This window comes from Harpia harpyja, chromosome 12, assembly GCF_026419915.1.
Source record: "Harpia harpyja isolate bHarHar1 chromosome 12, bHarHar1 primary haplotype, whole genome shotgun sequence".
Taxonomy (NCBI): domain Eukaryota; kingdom Metazoa; phylum Chordata; class Aves; order Accipitriformes; family Accipitridae; genus Harpia; species Harpia harpyja.
This window is the reverse complement of record NC_068951.1, coordinates 9,113,420-9,135,013: the sequence shown is the minus strand read 5'-3', so window position 1 is coordinate 9,135,013 and position 21,594 is coordinate 9,113,420. Positions and strand designations below refer to the sequence as shown.

Sequence of the window (21,594 nt, the reverse complement as noted above, 5' to 3'; positions counted from 1 at the left end):
GAGATGTGGGCTGACCTTTTAAATTACCAGTGGTGGCATGCTGTCCATGGCCTCTGTGTGTCCGTGAGGACTGGTCTCCACTGGTTATTCATGATGCTTGCCTGGGGTGGAGGCCTCCTGCAAGAGGGCTGGCTCTGGGCAGAAGTGTTTGGAGGGAGGCAGTAGTCAGTGTGATGAGAGCAGAAACATCCCATGCTGGGCGGGAAGCCTGGCTTAGGCACGGTGGGAGGCAGGGACAGATGCCCTGGAGAGAGCCGAGAACTCCTCCATTCAGGCAATGGCACAGTGCCACCTTGCTTTGTTGACTGCTTTTGGCTGGGTTTCTGGGTTTCGTATGTTTCTGGGAAGTGCACTTTGATATATGCATGGTCCCAGCCTCATTCACTGAGCAATGAAGAAACAGAGGCAGGTTCAAGGACTGAGAGTTGGGGAGATCTGCCCATCGTAGAATATCCCTTCCTCTGGCCCACAAACTGCTGGGAAAATATTTTGAGCTTAAGTGTGGTAATATTACTGGTTCACATGTTCTGTTTTTGTATGCCTGTCTTAGACCTGGGCTCTGTTGTGGGGACTATGTCAGGAGTTATTTGAGCACATGCAAAGTTTAATTCCCATCCTGGTGAAATGGGGCCTATGAAGGAAAGTGCTTTTACTCCCACTTGCAAGACTTCCCCAGTACTTATGGCATTGCACACGCGTGCTCGTGAACTGGAGAGGTAGGCTGTCATCTGCGTGTTGTAATTACTGGAGTGGTAATTTCACAATGTACTTAAGTGCTTTGGATGGAAAAGTTCTGCTGGATTATTTGTGTCATTAACTAAAGCACGTACTTAAGCATCTCTGTGAATTGAGGATACATGCAATTACCTCCCTTTCCACTTGTAACTTCCCTCTAGTAGTGCTTATCTGGGGTTATTTAAGCTTCAGTCTCCCTTCTAGTAAGGCAAACATTGGTTTCCCAATGACACTCAGCAGAAATGGATGTGCTGGATAGCGAATAGTCACCGAAAGAGTTAGCAGCTGCAGCAGGAGTCAATCCTGAAAGCCAGGAGGTGAATACGGTGCTCCCCGGCAGAGCCAGGCAGCTGCGGGTCAGCCCAGAGTGCCTTGCAGCTGGGACCCACCAGCAGTGCTGGCCATGCGGGTGTCCAGCTGTGCACCTGCAGCATGCCTTCCAGCACCCTGAGATCAGTGGCCCAGGTATTTCCTCAGCCAGTGGTTTTGTCTTTGTATTTAATGGCCTGTGATATTGTTCCATTCATTTGTCAATCCCTTTTTAAACTTGTGTAAATCTTCAACGTCTGTTACCTCCTAATTTACATGCTGTGGGGAGCAGTTCCCATTCGGGGTTGAGTCTGATCCTGCAGGTTTCAGCTGATGCCAGAAGTGACTGGGAACAATCATGCCCTCTCTGTGCCACCCCTGGGTTATAGACCTCTGTCACAACCTCATGGGTGGCTTTTCAAGACCACAGAGTTCTTGTCTGTGCCAAGTGTCCTTCCACCCCTTTGACCATCAGTTAGAAAAAGCCAGCAGTCCTGGAGCCCCCCCAAACCTTGTTAGTTGGGAGTATGACAGTATTTCAGAGTTGTCTTCTCCAGTAAATTTGGCTGAAAATACTGCAGAAGTTGACATATCCCTCCCCCAACAAAGCCTACAGGTTTGCTGGACAAAGACATATTCTGCTGTTTTACTTCAGATATCCTGGATATGGTGATACCTGAATACAGGTTTGACTTCTTAAAGGCAGTTAAATTTCTTTCTGGATTGACTTAGTGGTGACTTATATTTAATAACTGCACAGTAAATGGGTTTGAGTGAAGGTGAATTTGGTGTCATGCCAGTTTGCTTTGGCAGATGAACAGTGGAAACCAGTACCAGGTGAAGCGTGTAACAGGAGGATTTTCTTCCAGTGTCAGGCTGCTGTCTGCTGGCCAGAAATATTTTCCTTGATGTGAGCAGATGTTTGGTTCAACACAAGGAGTAGATACCTTAAACTTTTCTCCAGTGGCAGAGGATGTATGTGGGAGCTGCAGGAGAGGTTGTGAGGGAGAAGCATACTCCATCAAAAGACATGAGGGATATGCCAGGCAGGTATCCCAGTTTGGCTTTAAGATCGGGACACAAGTAGCTTTATTTAGTAAGAGCCTAAGTAAGGAATAAGAATAAGCAAATGGAAGGTCTGTCTAAGCAGGTAGCCTGGCTGTGACACTAGCCAGGAGCAGACAGCGCAGAACACGCACGCAAGTTTGACCCAGGGGAAAACCCTCCTGACTTGCACAGTCAAGATGAAACACAGCAATTGTCCCTTCTGCTGTTTAGCTGCAAGCTCAGTATTTTATCCAGCTCACAAGAAGCTGAAACCATTGCTGTCAGTGTGGCTGAAAGGAAGACAGAACATTATTTCCTGCATCATCTGTAGAAAATGCACAATTTCCCTCCTGCAACTGTGCCTAGGGAAACTAAGGGTGGTAATCCTGGTCCACTCTGCAGAGGCATCCTTGTCTCCTCTGAGCTATTAGGTTGAAGGGGTCATGACACGCAGCTAAAGCAGTTGGGGAGTTACCTTTCCAGCAGCAGTTCTCTGCAGGGCACCTGTATGAATGCCTGCGATGCTCTTGGAGCCCTGCACGCTAAGCCTGGAGCAATAACGAAGTGCCTGACATGCAGATCAAAGCTGGCTTTTCTGGGATAAGGCTTAATCTACTTGATCATCGATATGTGAGTATAATTTCCATTGTCTTAAAAGGAAATTTAAGCAAATAAATCGACAACTGAGTCAACACAGGCTTGTCTCTTCTGAATAATATCTACTGGAGCGTAAGCTCGGGGCAGGTGTGCTTGAAGCATCAGTGGTGTAGATGGGTTTGATCCTGTTTGGCTCTTGGCAGAGGTGAGTTCCTCAGACCTCATGTTGGCGTGGGCCCGCAGAGCTGGTACACGAGTCTGTGATGGAGCTGCTGCCTGTTCTACTGTGATTCCCAGCAAGCTACTTGATCCATCTGTGCCTCCATTCCCATGTGGGAAATGGGGACCTGCTCCTTCTCTGCTCCAGCCTCTTGCCTGTGCAAGTTCAGAGCCCCTCAAAATGGAGCATGTTGATGTGAGGGCTCTCAACTGCAACTACAGCTGCAAGGTGCTGGGTGTTATAAATGACACCACCAGGAGAAGACAGGCTGGCTTATGCTTTATCACGTGCAGACAAGCTCTGTTCAGATGATAAAAAAACCAAACAAAAAACCTTTCACGTAACTGCAAGTGTTGCTGATACTGATCGATGAGGACTTTGTGTAAGAGTGAGAGTAATTAGCTGGTGGAGCAGATCAGAGAGATGTGCTAGAGCCTCTTAAGAAAGAGCAAGCACTTTGATTTTTGTTGTCGTTGTTTAATGCAGTTACATAAGTGATTGTGCTTGGGGTTAGAAGCAGCCCATGGCATAGACTGTGCAGATTGTTTTGGCAGTACTTGCTGCACGTGTCCTGCTCCCCACTTTCCCAGTGGTCCCTTGAATGTTGGCACGTGTGTAGCCGTGGCAAGAAGCTCTGTATGTCCTCTCTGACTGCTGATATATGATGTGCTCACGTGGGTTGGAGGACAGGTGTAAAAGGGCAGCCTTTGGCAGGGCTACCTCTTCTTCCTCTTCCTCGTTGCTTCCTACTGGCAGTATCCCATACCTATCCCTTCTGCCAGGAGGGCGATGGTCAGCCAGATGCTGAAGATGGAGCACCAATGGAAGCTGAACTCTTCAAAAAGGGCTGGGCAGTGCTGGGTGTTGGGATCTCCCTTTGTAAAACCTGGGCTTAAGCAACATGTTCAAGTGGCAGAATTTTGATGGATGCAGCAAAAGAGTGGCAAAATAGTGAACAGAGCTGAGAAAATCAGAGCTGGGATCCTCACCCCAGCTGCTACACGAAACCCCTGCAATGAGCTGAGCATGGGAGGGAAGGTGTTCCCCTGGCACAGCCCGCTATGTCCATGTCCTCTGGCTCTTTCTTGGTGGAGCACTGCAGACAAGTACAGAGGCTTGATTCAAAGAGCAGCCTTCTGTTTTAAGCTCTGGATGGTGGTGCAGCAGTTTCTTTGGGAGGGTGTTAAATCATTTCTTTGCTACAGGGGTGATGTGAGAGTAATACTAAGCAGACTCTGCAGTAGCACCATATGGATTGCTTTTGCCCTTGAATAGGAATGGGATTCTGGTTTTAATCAAGTATAATTCAGCATGGGCCTCAGTAAATAGCAGGATGTGTCAGTGCATTGCAAAATTTTATATGTATAATTTTTAAATTAGCTTTTAGCAAGTTGGTGTTAACCTGCTGGAGCTCTAAGGTTTCCAGAAGGGAAAGCAGTGAAAGGCACCTTTTTTAAAGGACCAAGGAACAATCTTTCTTTTTCTAGCACTTTTATCTCTGCTCCCTCTTGGTCTTCACCGGCTGTTAATCTAGGCAGACAGTTCCCAGGCATTTGCTTCTGAATGAAAAGGAAAGCCTATTTAGTCTCCGAATAGCCTGCGGTATCTGGAAATGAGGAGCATTTGTGAAATGAGTTGCATGTTGTGAAAAAACTGGCTTGTCCCACTGAAGGCAGCCAAGGGACTGAACAGAAAGAAATTACGTGCTCAGCGGGGCTTTGCTAACAAGCAGTGAAGGAGTAGGGAGGCAGAGCAGCAGGAGACCTGTGGAGACCCCAGGCAGGGCTGTGCGCTGCATGCACAGAGAGGAGCCAGCTGGCCCAGCAGCAGAGATCCTCCCCAAAATCTGCCTCATTCTCCAGTCCCATCTACTGTACCACGGCCACTGAAGATTCACCCCTGCCTGAACGCTGCTTTGCAACATGAGTGCTGCAGGATCTGTAAGCCACCGCACCATTTACAGCCATGATGCTCTAGGACCTTGGTCTTGCCCCATACCTTTCCGAGTGGCTGGGGTACAGCCGAGCAGTGAGATCCTCTCGGGGGCAATGTGCGTGCTAACAGCAGTGATAATACTTGGAGTACTGGCTTTCTGCAAGAGTTTCATTTTGTGGTTATTGAAGTCATTTGGCTCTGACTATATTGCAAGCTTGGTTCTGCAGGGACGCTGACCCCCGTTCAGAGGCACGTAAACCTGTGCTTTCTTTTAATACCATTCCCACATCACCTGCTGGCTTTTCACAGAGATGATGTTTGGCATGTGCCAAAGCGGTGTCCTAAATGGTCATGTTTTGTCACCTGGAAGTACAAGCTAGCTGCTCATTCCCTGGACAGTCAACACCGAGACTGTTTGCAGGCTTGGAGGTGTCTAGACAGCAGAATACAACCGGGTAGGTCTGACAGGCATGCTGTCTTGTTGTGTAGGGCCAAGGTGAGAAACCATGTTTGTGGTATTGATGAAGGTACGGGAGAAGTGGTTGCAGACTGCCTGAAACTGTTGAAAGGATGTGAGTAATCCAGGTGTGCAGCTGGAGGGGCTTTCAGAGAGTTCATCCTGGGACAAGGTCTGCCATAAGGACCAGCTGCAAGGTCACCGGTAGCTTTTCATGAAGTTGTTGGGTGCTTTTTTCTGTCCCTTTTGGGAAAGTGTGAAAGCAGGAGAAGCAGGCAGCCCCAGCACAGCACACCCCACATCCTCATTGCTCTGAGAAACTCTGGATTTCTCTGCTTTGTTCATTAAACACCTGAACTATTGTATCCATGCTGCTAATACCAACTGACTTACATCGTAACAGAAAACCAAAATGAAGTCCTGAAAAGCCAGATTTTCAAGGAGACCTTTTATTTTGGGTCGTTGTTTCATACGGGTTCGAATTTGAACACCCGAGTATGGGTTCCTCCCAGCTGCTATAGGCAGTAGGTGCAGCATACCTGCTAGAGGCTCTGTCTGAAATCAAGAGGGGCAGAGGAAGATGGTCCTTTCCTAACTGCTGCTCACGCGCTGAGTGCTCTGAATCCTCTGAGGTTGTATTTCACCACCACATAGCAGCATCCTTCAGCAGGCTTTTCTGAGGTGCCTGTGCTCCATGCCCACAGTCAAGAGACAGTCTAGACTTTTAGGCATGATTTCCCTTGTTTCTGAGCACCCCAGGGCTCTAGCGTTTGACTAAATCCAACTTCGGATGTGCCTGGTCAGGCTTTCTAACACAAGTTGTGATGAAAACGTAATATATGTGCCCTCACCTGTCATACCTGCTGCATTCATGGGGTGGCTGCAAGGCTTAGCAAACAGGTATTTCTAATGTGCTTTGGGATCTTTGCCTAGAGGATGCTCTAGAAATCCATGGGATTCTTATTCAGATGCAAATAGACCTGAAATACTGTTACCTTTCCACAGAAGTGAAGGATGGGTCTAATAAAACCAAATTTAACAGAGCGCTGCACAATCAGACTTTCTCCTAAGGGGTCTGTAATATCCTACATTGTTTCATTTTCATTGTGAAGAGGTATTGATCTATTCTTTGAATCGGGTCTGTCAGCACAGGAAGTACAGAGCATCTTGGAGCCGAGGGAAGTTGTTCCAGTGAGCTGCTGACCTCTGCTTTTAGAGCAAAATCCTTTCCAGGCAAAAGCAATGAGTGGAACCATTTTGTCAGTTTGTCAAAGCAGCCTCAGTAAAGTGCTGTGCATTGGCCAGCCTAGCATCAGTTTTAACCGTGGGAGGTATGCAGACAGGTACATTTGCATGGGACTGAGGGTTTTTTGGTTGTAGATGTCCACCTTGTGTGTGTGGTGCATGGGGCCTGGGAGAGGAGCACCGATGGGATGGTCCTTCCCAAGGCTGCGTGCATCCAGCAGCCATGTCCCCATGGCTGGACAGCGTGGGTCTGAGGGCAGTCTCGCCAGGGCTGATGTCTGCCAGCTTTGTGACTGTTTCTGTAATGTTGCAAGCAAAAAACCCTAATGCCTTGCTGTGGCCAGTCTCTTTGAGCAGGGCACAGAGTAGCTGGAAGTTCCCTCAAAGGCATGGACTCAGCTTAGGGGTCCCAGTTCCCCGTGAAGGGAACTAATGGGAGGTCATGGGTTCTTTTAAAAGAAGAATAATCCCCAAACCCTCATGGAACAAGTTTAGGTGCAGCAATACAGAGTTATTTTGGTTGTGTTTCTTTAAAGCACATTTGAGGTTTTTATTCAGATGTTGAAAGTGCTTTTCCTTTTCTTCTGTGCCTGATGCAGCCCTGCTCCTGTTTGCTAGCAGCTGTGTTGCAATGTGTCCTTAATCCCAAGGACAGGACAAGTGTTTTGTTTCTGGGACCTCTGGTCCTGGCTTCCAGTGACATTGAATAGCAATCCTAATGAAGGTGCCTTTCCTACCTCCTGCTCTTACATCTGCAGAGGGAAGAAGCTTGCTCCCAGATGCTTCAGGCTGGTGAAATTAGAGGGTTAATTTGAGCTGGTGGTTGTGTTTGACTATGGCTGTCACCTGCTCCCCTTGGGTGGCTCTGTGGGTTGCATGCTCCTTGTGCCATTGTCCCTTCTGTACAGTCATTAGCAGTCTGGAGGATGTCATTAGTGGTAAGCTTTTATTTCTGAGATGCTTAGCTCTCCCTCTGGAGTTCTGCAGGGATAACACCATCTTTTCTTCTGTGTGTCGTGCTGGGAATGCAGATCACGCTGGTTTAACAAGTACCTTTCCTGCAAGACAGCTCTGTCCCCAGGCTCCTTTCTCAGTGTGTAGCAGTGATGCTTGTGTCACTGCAGGCACGTCCTGCCACTTGGGCAGTCAGCCTTTGGCCAGCCCTGCTGAATTAATTGTTCCCTGCCCTTCTCCCTGCAATGCGTTATCTGCGAGAGATCTGGACTTGCAGCAGAAGTTGGTGGGTTGGAAAGTTTTCTGAGCTTAGTTGTGTTGATGTCCTGCAGATGAGCAGTCCTGCTTCCTTTCTGTAGCTCTCAAAGAAGCCAGTTTTTTCCTGTTGCCTACATATGGACTTGGGAATGATTTTGGGGGAATCTTTTACTCTTCTTTCTGCAGCCTTGTGTTGTACTGAACTGTACCAGTGGCAAGGCACAGCACAGAAGAGGGTAAGACCATGCATTTTGAAGCCTGAAGCCCAGTTTGGATAGCTGTGCAGGGGAGGAGGCCCACAGCAGCTGGCAGACTAAGACTTTAAGAACTGTGTTTCTTCAGAGCAGAAAAGGGATTTCAGGTTGCTTTCATCAGGTTAGCAGCTCCACACCAAATCATTTCTTGGCAGATGTGAGCTCTTGCTCTTACAATTTTTATAGCTGTGATGGAACCTCATTCAGTTACACCAGATGGTGCTTGGTGCACAATTCCTGTCCCCCGTCCTTCTCCCTTCATGGCTATTGCCTCTGCACAAGGCAGCTGGATGGGGGAGGGGATTTGCAGATAACAGAAGTCTTTTGAGCCAGCTGGCACAAGACTTTCACTACTGTCACCCAAACAGCACGGCAAAGCAGCATGGTGCGTGGGTTGGACACTGCTCCCAGCACTGCTGCTCCTGACCTGGCCAGCCACTTCCCCTCTGCACCCGTCTTCTTCCCATCCTGGTTTGTTATTATTTAAACTGCGTGCCAGGTTTGCAGAAGCACCTGGCTGACATTGCATTGCAAAGCCCTGGGACATGTCAGGCTCACTTCTGAAAGCGCAGCCTGTGCTCCTCTGCCCTGCAGGCACTTCTAATTTTCTCCCCTGATCAGTCGAGGTCAGACTGTCACTGTCCCTAATACTCACATCAAGCACATAGATATTCTGGTCTGGGAAGCGCAAATGTTCATTATCCCAGTGTTTGATGGCTTTGATTTTTGCAAAGGACGTGTTTCTTATTTCTTTTTTCAACATTCATATTGCTCCTGTGCCTAACAGCCAGCAGTGCCCAGACCTGCTGGATACCAGGCTGAGATGGGCACTGAACAAACACAGAGCATCTGGCAAATGGCCCGCATTTTTCCTCTACTTTATTAGATTGTGCAAAGGCAGGGAATGTGTTTTACAAAATACATTTTAGTGTAACTCCCTCAGTTTCCACAGACTTAGCCCCAGGGATGTATTTGTATGGCCCACATATATTTGTGGCCTGTGTTTTTTTTATAGGCATTGGGAATCTTAGCCCTGTGGTATCAGGCATGATACCAGACATCTGCCTGAAAGGCAGCTCATCATCTCCTGAAGGGCAACTTCGCTCCCTCCCTCACTGTGTTTTGCTCTCCCTATATTACCATAATGAAATGTCAGCTTGCCACCAGCTTTGCTGTGGAGCAGATGTCTCCTCATAATTACTGTTGTTGCAGGGTTTTCAGTGTTTATCCTGACTGTCTAGCTCGGCTGTTACAGCATTAACTGGCTCACATCACAGCATGGCCACGCAGTTGCTGCACATCTGGAAGAGGATGTAAGTGCCGGTGCTCTCCAGCAAGTTTTTGTCTGCTGGGTCTCCAGATCAGCTCTTTAATGTGCCAAGGACAGCATCCCCCAGCAGTGCTTTAAACTGAGAGGTCCTTGCAGAAAAAGTATCTGCAAGTGTGACTTCCCCTCCCCAGGCACAGCCTGCTGGAAAGCTGGCTTGAAAAGAGCAGAACAGTTATGTCAAGTTTGTTCTTTCTTGGACCTAAAACACAAGCTGGGATGTTCTGTAGGGCAGGCTGCTTTTGTGGCAACCTATTGACCAGGTTTGTAAAGCAGGAAAGGGTTAGACCAGCATTTTCCCCCACCCAATTGCATGTTTCCTAGGGGATATGAAAAGTGCTAGTGGGGAGGTATAAAACCAAACATGCTCCGTTTGCAAGAAGGAAATGTGAAGATGGTGGTTGGGGCTGGGGGAGGAGGGAGGCTGAGAGGTCCTGTTCCCTTGGGAAGTGTGGTCAAGACTTAAAGGATTTCCTCTCTTGTTCAGTAAAGTCTCTTGGGTTTTCTACAGTTCTGCTTCTGGGGTCATTTCGTGTTCTGAAAGTTGGTTTTTTTATTTTTAAATTTGTCCTCCAAGTTCCTGAGAAGTCAGCCACTTTCCTACAACTCCCTGCTTCACTCAGTGGCCCAAAGTGGCTTTCTTGCAACTGCAATATTGCTTCCCAGATAGCTTGTAACAAGAGGAATTTTTTTGTTGTTGTCTTCAGTGCATCTCAGCCTCCAAGCTCTTTGCAAGGGTTTCTTTCATTTTTCATGCACAAGCACTTCAGCTGGTGCCCACAGTTGGCCTCGTGGAGTGAAGTGCAACACATCGGAACAGCCATCTCTCTGAAGGGCTGTGTGGCAGAGGTTTGGCCATGGCTCTGGGTGCGAGAGTGGTTGAAGTGGCTGGCAGCTTTGTGTGGCGGTGGGGATTTGGGGTGATGCAAAACAGGTTGAGGTTGTATCTCTATTCATGGGCTCTATTGCGAAGCAAGGCTAGAGAGAGCACGCCTTTTCATGGGTGCTAGCAACAACCAGCTGGTGATTGCTCCATGGTCAGAGGCATCTTTTGAGTTGGAAATACCCACTGATTTCTGAGCTGTTGGCTGGACTTGGCGCTCAGCTGCTAGTTGCCCAAATATCTCCTCTGGGCCTGTTTCATTCTGCCTGTGGTTCTGCCCCTTTTGATTAGCTTTATGGTACTGCAGTTTCAAAATAAACAAATTAAAAATGAACGTCTTTATTTGGATCCCATAAACCTTTAATGCAGCAAGTTGCCCAACCCATCCGCTGGTCCAATGAGTCCAAGCAAATCTGCAAGATTTGAGTGGTTTCCTTCTCTAACAGCTCTGCTCAGTCCTGCTGGTTGGGCTGTTTCTGGGTTCACGTCCATTCTTTGCACAATTACTGGTGACAGATGTGTTTCTGAGTGTTGTACTCCAGTGTACATCCCAGTGAGGCACCAAAAAGGAATGGCTATAGGAAATGGCACTTCTACTACGTTATATTACATATCCAGCAGCAGCTTTGAGTGGGGTGCCTGAGCTTGCACCTTTATTTTCATCCTCCCGGAAAGGTTTCCCCTGGGTGTGTTGGCTGCCATGGCAGACCACGCTCCTGTTTTGTTTTTTTTTTAGTGCACTACCAGAAGATCGTTCACCGGGACATCAAGCCTTCCAACTTGCTCTTAGGAGATGATGGGCATGTCAAAATCGCTGATTTTGGAGTCAGCAATCAATTTGAAGGGAACGATGCCCAGCTTTCCAGCACGGCAGGGACACCAGCCTTCATGGCACCGGAGGCCATTTCAGACACTGGCAAAAGTTTCAGTGGAAAGGTAGGTCTTTGCTCACAGCTGATGTCTCCTGGGAGCCCCAGGCATGGCACAAGGGACAGCACCACATCTGCATCCTTTGTGTGTTGCCCACCCAGGGATTGTGGTGCAAATTAGGGTTGTTATTAAGTAAAACTGAAGCTCTTAATTCTGTGTTCAGTCCAGGCAAAACTCACAGTGGTTGTTCTGTGCAGCGGGCAGACAGACTGCTGTGGATCCCTGCCCAGACAGGAGCCATGTTAGAACCCTTTCCCTGTCCAAAGGAAGGAGGAAATTCCGATTCCCTTCCAAAATAGTCAAGAGGCACAGGGGGCTGCTGGACACCAAGGTCGTGTCTTAATCCCCTGAAAGTGAGGGGCACTGTGAAGCGTGGTGTTGCAGATGTGGGGATAGGGTCTAGTGTGGTTTTTTTGCCTGGAAGAAGACTTTTGAGGTTCAGCTCCTCTTTGATGTTCAGCCCTGAATGGTGTCATCTCCTGTAAGAAGGTGCTGCTTGCTGGTCACTGCACTCCACAGCAAGGACAAGGGTGGCAGTGTCCGGCTCAGCACAGTCCTCATTCCCCAGGCATGCTACAGATGCCTTTAGGACCCCAACTTCAGAGAGAGTCTGCGCAATAAAATAGAAAATGGTAAATGTATACAAATAATATTCTGTGAGTCGGTGGGAAAATCCAGCTCATTCAGATCATCTCTGTGTTGTGTCTCATTTACTGCCTGCACATGCTTTCTTTCAGGCACTTGATGTATGGGCCATGGGAATTACCCTGTACTGCTTTGTTTACGGGAAGGTAAGCTGGCTTTCAGATGCTGGAGCCTTCCATGGGAGTGTCTGCCTTTCTGCCTTTTGACTCATTCCTTTCCAAATAAAGGCAAATACTAGAAACAAAGACCTACCTTCTGCAAGCTCCTGTTTTCCCAAATCACCCTGTGAATGAGAAGGGGCTGACGTTGTGATCTGTGGAAAGGATGGTTTCTAGAGTTGGCCCCTGTACTCAGAGCAGTTGTTTGTGCTACAAACCCAGAGCACCATCAGTAGCACCAACAAGAGTTTGTTGAGGGGTTATCCATATTGCTTGTATTTAGAAACAAGCCAGATAGAGCATGGAGAGAGGCATAGGTTTCATCCCAAGCCACTGCAGCACTTTAGCAATCCAGATTACAGAAAGCTGTGTCTGCCAGAGCTGACCTGGGCCAGATGGAGGCCACTTTAGCAGAGCCAGCTCTTCAGAGCTGCCTTCTGCAAACTCCATGTCCTGTCATGGCTTTTCCCTCTCCTGTGGCCAGAAGCCCCTTGTCCCACCTGTGTTCTCCCAGGGCGAGCAGTGCAGCAGGTACATGTGGTCTGTGTGTGCACATACGTTACCTGAACCTCCTGTCCAAGCACAGACCACTGCAGATACCACCACACAGGCATAAGGCATCCAGCTCAGGGGTGAGAAGTGGCTGGGGGAGATGGCAGAGGCAGAACTGTCTCCATTGCTAGTGTGATATCACTGAGCTAAGTCAGGATGGAAAATATTCTCTGACCTCTGCCTATAACGGTGTCTCATTTGGGCCAAATCCTCAAGTGAAAGGGTATAACCTTGATTTTATATTTTGGTATAACCTCATGGTGATATTACTTCCTTCTGTGGCAAGCACTGGAGGAAATAGAGGGAATATAAAGCCAAGCGCAAGGATACATTCCTCTGTTCCACGTGACCCTGTACAGTAAATATTGTACGTTTCATACCTATTTTATATTTCATAATTTAATCTGGCCAGGCAGGCTGATGCAGGGCCCGCCAGCAGCCCACTAAAACAAGCATACCTGCTCCTTCAATTTTGATGCAGATGTCCATAGGGCCTGTGAATATGCTGCTCCTGCATCCTCCACAGTATTCACCGCAGTCCAGTTAACCGCCTGCCTGTCCTGCCTGCCCTGCCAGGTAGGAAGAGCCAGAATCTAGGTCTAAATGAATCCAGTGTAAAAAGTTGTGCTGGAGAAAAATATGCTTTGAATTCAGATATCTGAATTTAAAGTGGAAATCCAAGTGTTTTAATAGTAATACCTAGCTCCAAATGATGCTTGTCACAGAGAGACCTCAAAGCAGTGATACAAGCCAGCTGCTATCAGTATCTCCATTTTGCAGGTAGAAGTGGAGCAGAGAGAGGAAAATGAGTAGTTCATGGTCACCTGGTAGGCTGGATGGAGGGGGGGTATCCCAATCCAGTTACGTATTCCCTAGATCCCTCTGCTATTCTTCAGCACTTATTTTTTTAATAAGGAACAAATCAATTTATTGGGGGGGGGGGGGAGAATTTGTTTATTTCCATCTCTGCGTAAAATCAAGAGAGTGCAAACAGTATACTTCTGTTAGGTGAATGACAAACGCTTGAGCAGTGCCAGGATCTCTGACAACTGGAAAATCTTTTGTTTGCTTTACAGTGCCCTTTTATAGATGAATATATTCTGGGTCTTCATAACAGGATCAAGAACAAGCCTGTAGAGTTCCCAGAAGAGTAAGTAAACTTTACTCAGCTACTGTAAAATAAAGTTCAGTTTTCAGTGTTATTCGCTGTGCAGCATAAATGCTGGTAGGTCACCACGGAGGGACAGACAAGGGCAGGTGAGGTGCTTTGTGTTCTCCTGGGTCCTTCATGTGGGTTTTGTGCAGATGTTGTCAAAGCATTACAGCTGCCTCTGCTGTTCCTGTGTCCATGTTGTGCAGGCAGGGACTAAAGGAAATGGCTCTTGAAATCTTTGGAAGCAGAGGGGTTTCAGTATGGGAGTTATGGAACTAGGGAGTTCTGCTCTAGCTACTTGACCCTACGAATGCTGGAAGCATGGCTTGGTTGGGATTTTAAGTTTGTCGATGTGGTAGCCACCGGAATGATTCAATGTATTTAGTTTTCAAAAGCAATGTTGTTTATAGACCTTGGTCTCAGTCTAAGTAAGCACCTGCTGCTTCTGTGGACTTACCTTGGAGCTCTGGGGGAAGTGTCTGGTGGAAAAAGGCTTGTCCTGAGATATACAACATGTTGCATCCTCATTCCTCTGCCTCCTCCAACACAATCCGGGAAAATATGGGTTTGTCTTGCATGCTGGCAGACTGGGGCTACTTATGAAAAAAAACCAGAAATTAATTTACCTATTTGATATTGAGAGGCTGCCCCCCACCCTGCTTTGGTCAGTGAAGGAAACTCATGTTGGCCACCATCAGAGCTTTGTGATGGAGACTACTGGGCTGTGTGAGGTGGGATGGCTGGCTGCACAGTCACGCTGCGTCCTCTAACCCACAAAAGTGCACTCGGTGCAGGGGGACAAGCCAAGGCCACTGGCATGCCGTTTGAGCAGTGGGAAGTTCAGCATCGGGCCACTGAGCAACGAGTGTTCGCGGTCTTGTCAGATGAGCCTGTCAGGAGATGATTACACTCGATGTGTGCTCAGTCTCTGCCACCGAGCCACCATGCCTTCCCCTTCATGTATTCGCCACTCCTCAGCATTTCCTCCAACTTCAGGTCTCTGGTGACTTTCTGTTGGTGATTAATTTGTTTCTCCTGGTTGCTATCAGGTGAAGTAGCCAAAGCTGCACTCTTTATTTTCCTTCCCAAATCAGCACAGTAATCAGGCAAAGAATTTTTGACCTTCTTGACCCAATTGCTCATTCTAATAAAAACATAGAGATAAAATGACTTGATTTAAAACAAGCATGAAGAAATTAAAACTCTAATGAAAAGCACGTCTGGTATTAGAGAGGAAGGGAAGGCTGTTGTCAGGCAGCCTGCGATACGTGCATGTATCCACCATCTATCACGTGAATTTCTTGTGAGATGCTCACTGAATTTGACTTGGCAGTCCCAGGCTTCCTTCTGAGTCTGCAGCAATGGGTACTCAGGCTGTCCTATTTTAGACATCTGCTTTAGATGGGATGACTCACACCCCAGGCTCCACGGGCTGTATTAATTACCTCTCCATTGACTATGAAGCACAGCCACTGCAGATAGCTCAGATGGAGCCATCTCCACTCAGGCTGGTAGAGCCCACACCAAGGACTGTGTGGAACACACCACCCAAGGATCTGCGGCCACAAGGTCAGGCCACTTGTTAGATGGCAACCACAGGCCCCAGTCATGGGTATGGAGCAATTCTGGCAAGCCAGCCCTGTGCCACTGGTGAGGTTTTACAGCTAACTGGGTTTCAGGCATTAAGAGCACAAAGGCTGGTCATGCCACATTGCTCTGTTCCCACCAGTTGCTCTGCAGTCGGGGCAGGACTTTGACTTGACAGCACTGCAGCAAAAAAAAAATTGTTTATGTTTCCCTGGCAGTCTTCTCTGTTTGCTTGGGTCCTGGCAAAATGCCCATCCTCTCTCAGCCATCATATATTTGGGTTAGCAGTCAGCTTACAAGTGACTGTTCCCATCTGCCTCTGCAGTAAGTTATTAACATTTAATGGGCTAACTGGGTTGTGCTAAGGACCTTTTCTTCATTCAGACATTTCCTTCAGCGGTAATTTGGCTGCATAATTTATTTGAATTTCTCAGTGACCTGCTCTCCCAGCCTAAAAAAAGCTGCACCCCTCATTAGGTTGTTGGAGGAGCAGAGGGTTACTGGGTGTTGACGGCTGTCTAAACTGCATCTATTTGTTAGATAAAGGCAGTAACAGACATGCACATAAAGCTGGAATTCACTGGACTGGATCCACCCTGACCTCCCACAGAATTAGTACCTCGCTACAGTTAGGAATATTTTGGTTTCAATTTATTTCACCATGGCTACAAAAGACACATTCCTGTTTGTAGACAATCCATGGAAAGTCATTGCCTGTTTCCTGACAACCTTTAGGACAGAGATGGAGCTGACTCTACCGGCGTCATTGTGCCTTACCCTCCCTTAGAGACGCTGGGATAAATATTTATTGCTCTGGAGTTCTCATTCATGTCAGTGAGTCCTTGGCCTGACACAAGGTAAATGGGGTTAGCTCACACCCTGATGATCCTGGCATAACTGAAAAGCAAGCTGGAGAAGTTTCTGTCCAGACATGTATTAAGAGAGCCAGAAATTGCATAGTCTCTCCAGGTGAAGAGCTGAAGTCCAGGACAATGTTCTCTGACCTGCGGGCACCCTGTAAAACTATCTATGGTGCTGGCAGCACTCCCAAATGGATGCTGAGCTCTGTGATGCTTGGCATTTTCCTGAGAGCCGTGACAGGACTATGACTGTGAGAAATTCCAGATAGCACAGGCTTTTCAGATGAAAAATGCCATCGGGTACAGCATGCACCCTGGCAGAATGAAGAGAAGGAAGAACAGAGACAGGGTGATGCAGTCTGTCACCTGGCCATAACCCACCTGACACTTTGCAATCCTGTTTACAGGGCTTTTCCTTATGACGTTAATCCTATGTTGTATAGAAATCAATCTTGTGCCCAGAAATGTTAGGTGATTATATATAGTCTATTGCTTGTATTTTAAATAAAGATGTTGCCACTCTGGTACAGATCTGGTGTTAAGTATTTCAAAAACACTATCCCACCCACATCCCAGTGTGGTCTTTCATTAAGAGTCTTGTTTATTCTGACCTGCTAAATGCACTGTTACTCCCCATAGCTGTTCCTCTGTGCCTGGAGCTCATCTCAAGAGCAGGACCGTTCTTCCCATTCCCACCCAAATTGTCACCTGCAGTGCAGCCTAGGAAGTGGGAAGCCTCTGAGGACTCATCCTGCCATTCCACTTGTCTGGGCCATATTGCCTGTGTACTGCAGACCCTTGATGCAACTCTGAAAGTGTTCAGACTTTAAACTGAACCCACTTTCTGCCCCTTCCCACTGAATGAGCAGTGTTTCCTTGTGGTTGTTTGTTAAAGATCCCATAACCAAAGTCCACATAAAGTATTCATAAATTATTAAACAGCAGCTCTGTTTTCATCAGACTATAATATCCCTTACTGTGATGTGGTCTTCATTTAGGTTTATGATAGTTTATTCCCTCCTCTGCTTGTGGGGGATGCAGAGGAACTGGGCACAGCACCTGGTTCCTCATCAGTGTTTTCAATCTGAAATCCAACCCTGCTAGGGAGTGACATTTTATGCTGCCAAATCCCATCTCCATGCAGAAACACAGCTCCTTGAAAGTCATTTGTGATACTGACTTTCAGCTGCCTAATACGATTCTGTCATAGACTGGCATTTTATTTCGGTAGCACTTTGATCATACAGATCAAGTGTGTTTTAAAGACATTGCCTGCATCATTAGCAACAGAAATCATTGAAGCCTTTGGACTAGAGAGGCAGACTGCAGGACCAAGGGCTCCGTGTGAATAAGGTGGCTTCTGGGTTCAGGTGCTCTAGCATTTAGATCTTGGAAATAGTGTTAAAAAATTAGATTTATTTCTCTTAATCTCATCTGTTCATCCCCTCCTTATGTTACCCTAAGGCTGAGCCATACAGGTGGGAAATACCAAGTTATGGAACTGGCTGCCATCAGTGTTCATAGAAGCAATTTAATTAACACAACCTGCAAGCTCAGCTGGGACCTTGAGTGTCAAATGGGGATTTTTCTTGCAGCATGTGGTTGCTCATGATGCAGGTTTGGCAAATCAAGTTGTGCTGTTCTTGTATCAGAGCCCAGCTCTAGTTCTGCTCTCAATAACACATTGTTGTCCTAGAATCTGTCCTCTGAAATTCCCCTATAATGTGCTGTACTTAAAAATGTTCTTAGATGCATTCACCTGATCCCTTGTCCTGTATTTTGCAAGCATGCAGCTGTGTTAGTGGGTGGAACAGGATAACCAAGCCCTGTAGCCATGACCGTGATGCCTGAGAAGGAACCAAGCCAACTAGACCTTCCTTTCTCAAGCTGGGTCTGCAGAGAAAATATCTTCTGAGCAGAGCAGGTTCTCTACCAAGTAACGCAGTAAGGACTATGCATGCCTTGAGCACTTACAATTCCCTTGTTAACTGTATACTGCTGTTTTCTTTACTCAGAGCACAGATAAGTGAAGAGCTGAAGGAATTGATCCTACGTATGCTTGATAAAAATCCAGAAACAAGGATAACAGTCCCTGAAATTAAGGTAAATTGGACATTGATCTTATAGTCTTTTGTCTCAGCTGATTTTGTTTTTCCTTTGGTACCTTCTAATGAGGCAGAGCTGTTCCTTGTGTTTGTTTTGGGAGCTTTCTCTGGCGCGCCGCCTCAAAAAGGAAGAGTGCTCATTTTGCAGCATGTAACAGCTCCATCGCTGCTGCTTGCTTGGGGAATATTGACAAAAGCTTTCTTGTTTACTTATTTAAATTAAACTTACTCAAAAGCTGGCTGATCCTCAGCAAATCCCTGGGAGAATCAACATTGTCATGGGGACTGCTAGCTGCAGAGCATGTGCTGGCAGTGTTGGACCTGTGTTACAGAGGCTGGAAGTGTGTTCCTCCTCTGGTGCTTGCATGGTCAAAGGCCTCAAGGCAGCACACTTGTTCCTATCAGCATTACTTGGGAGATGCTTATTAATAGAAAAGAGGAATATGCCTGGTAGAGCACAATGCCTTGCAGGGTTTGGCTTCATTCTGTTTTTGCATGGGCTTTCTGTCCTCCTGTGACCCCTCACCAAGGCCTTGGACCTGCTGGAGGATCTCAAGATTTCCACAGAGCTCCATTAGCATCCTCTGCAGGGCACACAACTCTTCTTTGCTTTGTCTCACGCCAACACCAGCACATTTGCCACCAAAGCTTGACAGTAGGAAGGTTGAACTTCAAGTAAAAAATGTGACATCCCTTCCCTCCATGCCCAGGAGGCCACAGCCAGTGATGGTGGGAAGTCCTTTGGAGCTGTATTTAAGGGATTTTACTTGGCAGCTCTTGCAGGCACTTCATGTGGAAACATGTGCCCTGTACAGCCCGTTGGGTAGAAGAGCTGAGCAGGGTGCTGGATCTTATCGCTGGCCATGCACTAAAAATGCTTGGTGTGCTTGAGGACCTGCATTTGATGCTGAAAAAGCACGTGTCTCTAGCATCGCTCTGGGCTGAGCCCAGGGCCTTGAACACGGCTTTCCTCATGTTCACAACCAAGGAAACCACCCCATGAGAGGCAGTAGAAAAAGGGTAGCTTTCCTCTGCTGTTTCCCCAAGTAAGATGATGGCTGAGCAGCTTCTTGGCAGAGTTGGCTGTGGAGTGACTTCCACCATCACTGAAGGCCCTGGTCAGAGGAATCCAACCTAGAGACTACAGGAGAGCCTGATGTGTGCAGCTGATGCAATCCAGACAAGGAGATGGCACACACCCTCTGTATTTGTATTCACAGACAATGCCAAGGAGCTTCTTCGCTCTGAAGTAGCTTATAGCAGGCCACATGGCATCAGGGATCGAGCCTTGGCTTCTTGCATAGTTAGATGTTTCTAAGTGGCTGCTCCAGGCCTCCTTCTCCTCCTCCTCCCAGGGTTACTTCCCTTTTTGTTTTCCCATGTTTTCACACTCCCCTCCTCATGTTCCTTACTTGTAAGGTAAAATCCTGATGTGGCTGCAAACTTTCTTCTACTGGCAAGCATTAGCTCAATGCTGCTTCTCGTATGTGATCATTTATTGTTGATAAATCTCCAATGAAGATAAACACGGCAAAAGCTGGAAGGAGGCGGTAAAATTGTATAAGGGGGTTAGACTGGACAAATATCTTAACTGCTCTGCCCGAGTGGCTTTGGAATTGCTGTTCACCATCAAAATAAATCAGGCAAAATGATTTTGTATGAAGAACACTGAACATAACGGGTAGACAGAGTCCTCTTTCTAGCTGAAACATTCGCAAGCCCCAGGTAGACTAGGGTTTAGTGCACTGGTTTCACTTAAAGCTGGACGTGGTGATGTGCCTTTGGAAAGAGTTATTATAAGCACAATTAATGATCTTTGGAAAACACAGCTTAATTAAGTGCTGTAAAGCAGCTCATCACTAAGCCCTTGGAAAACACTCTGGACACCTGCATCCAACTCGTTGGAATGGCAGTAAGCAGTAAGCATCCGTCCTAATTAAACTCCTCGTCCTGGAGGGTGAGGCAGGCATTTCTAGCAGCAACACTGGAGGATGCTTTCCCTGACAGGCAAAACGTCCAGCCCTGGATGTGGGTAGCAGAGACCCTCATCCCATCCTGCTATCAGCTCCCTTCCACAGCAGCACGGCAGTGACAGGGAGGGATGGTGGGAAACTGCCTTCTCTCTCCTTTGTGAGTATGTAGAGGTTTACATGGTGCCCAGGTGGCAAGGTGTGTTATTTCGCTGTTTATGTAGGGAGGAGGCTGTTGCAGTAGCATGAGAGGCCTCAGTACTCAGACCCAAGTACTCCATTTTAAGCACCTAAACCCTTGTTTGTGCAGATGCATAAACAATCTTGATTCTCCCAGGTAGCGAGCACGCATAATCCTACATGAAATGTGTGCATGTGAGAGAAAAAGATGAAAACACTCTAGATAACTCAGATTTTCAAAGTGTTTCAAACTTGATTCAGGGGGTGCCAGGTTCCTCCAAGATGCTGGTCAGTGGCAGTGGATGTGACAGCACTGGGCTTTAGGGGATGCCATCTGGCCAGGCACCGGATTGCAGCAATTTCCAAGGGAGCTGGTTGAAGTGCATCGCTGGAAGTGGAAAATGGAGCTGTACCGACAGCTTAGTCCTGTGCCCCTATTTCTCATCACCAACACCACAGTGCTCCGCTGTAGAAGGGAGACCTACAGCTGTCTCTGTTCCTCCCCACACAGGTGCATCCATGGCTAACCAAGGGTGGTGAGGAGCCCCTGCCACTGGAGGAAGAACACTGTACTGTGGTGGAGGTGACAGAGGAGGAGGTGAAGAACTCGGTGAAGACGATTCCGAGTTTGCCAGCTGTGGTATGTATAAACCACAACCGCATCCTCAGCATGGGACTTTGCTGGAACTTTCAACTGGTGAAGGAGGTTTGGAGAGGGTACACATGTGCTCCTGGCATGAAAAGCTTGGCCTTTCAACCCAGTGTGAAGTTTTTGTGTCTCTGGGTACTGCAGCAGCCTGACTCTGCAGGGCCTGACCGTGTGAGCAGTCCTGTTTATATCTGTCTGGCTGCTCTCATGAGAGCTGTAGGGTCACACCCCCAAAGTGCCTGGCATCAGACATCCCAGAACACCAGAAGCATCCCAAGTATGTTTTGTTTCATTAATCCAGAGGTTGCAAGACACCTCCTTTGGATCCTCAGAGTGAAGGCTCCAAACATAGAGGTGACCTGGCCAGAGAAGCAGGCATCTGCCACAGAGTATACAGCTGGCACTTGCCTGCCAGCCACAGGGGACCTCAAGAAGGTGTTGAGGGCTCTCTCGGTTGTTTGTGTATAGCCAGCTGAAGGTCTGCTGTGGGCGGTTAGTATGGTGCAGGTGCCTTTGGGGTGTTTGTTCCTCATGGGGAGAGAGGTGCTGAGCACAATGATGACCTGTTTTCACAGCTGTTGTGG

General features: G+C 47.5%; 1 protein-coding gene across 3 annotated transcripts in view; it reads left to right on the top strand.

Annotated features, from left to right (window-relative positions):
* CAMKK1 (calcium/calmodulin dependent protein kinase kinase 1) overlaps nt 1-21,594 on the top strand; it is a 112,524-nt gene that overhangs the window by 75,431 nt on the left and 15,499 nt on the right. For all 3 annotated transcript variants that reach the window (XM_052802872.1, XM_052802869.1, XM_052802871.1), the window contains exons 10-14: nt 10,958-11,157; nt 11,889-11,942; nt 13,583-13,656; nt 18,122-18,209; nt 20,873-21,001. In XM_052802872.1, coding sequence (XP_052658832.1) covers nt 10,958-11,157; nt 11,889-11,942; nt 13,583-13,656; nt 18,122-18,209; nt 20,873-21,001 — 545 coding nt within the window. The remainder of the gene's footprint in view (nt 1-10,957; nt 11,158-11,888; nt 11,943-13,582; nt 13,657-18,121; nt 18,210-20,872; nt 21,002-21,594) is intronic.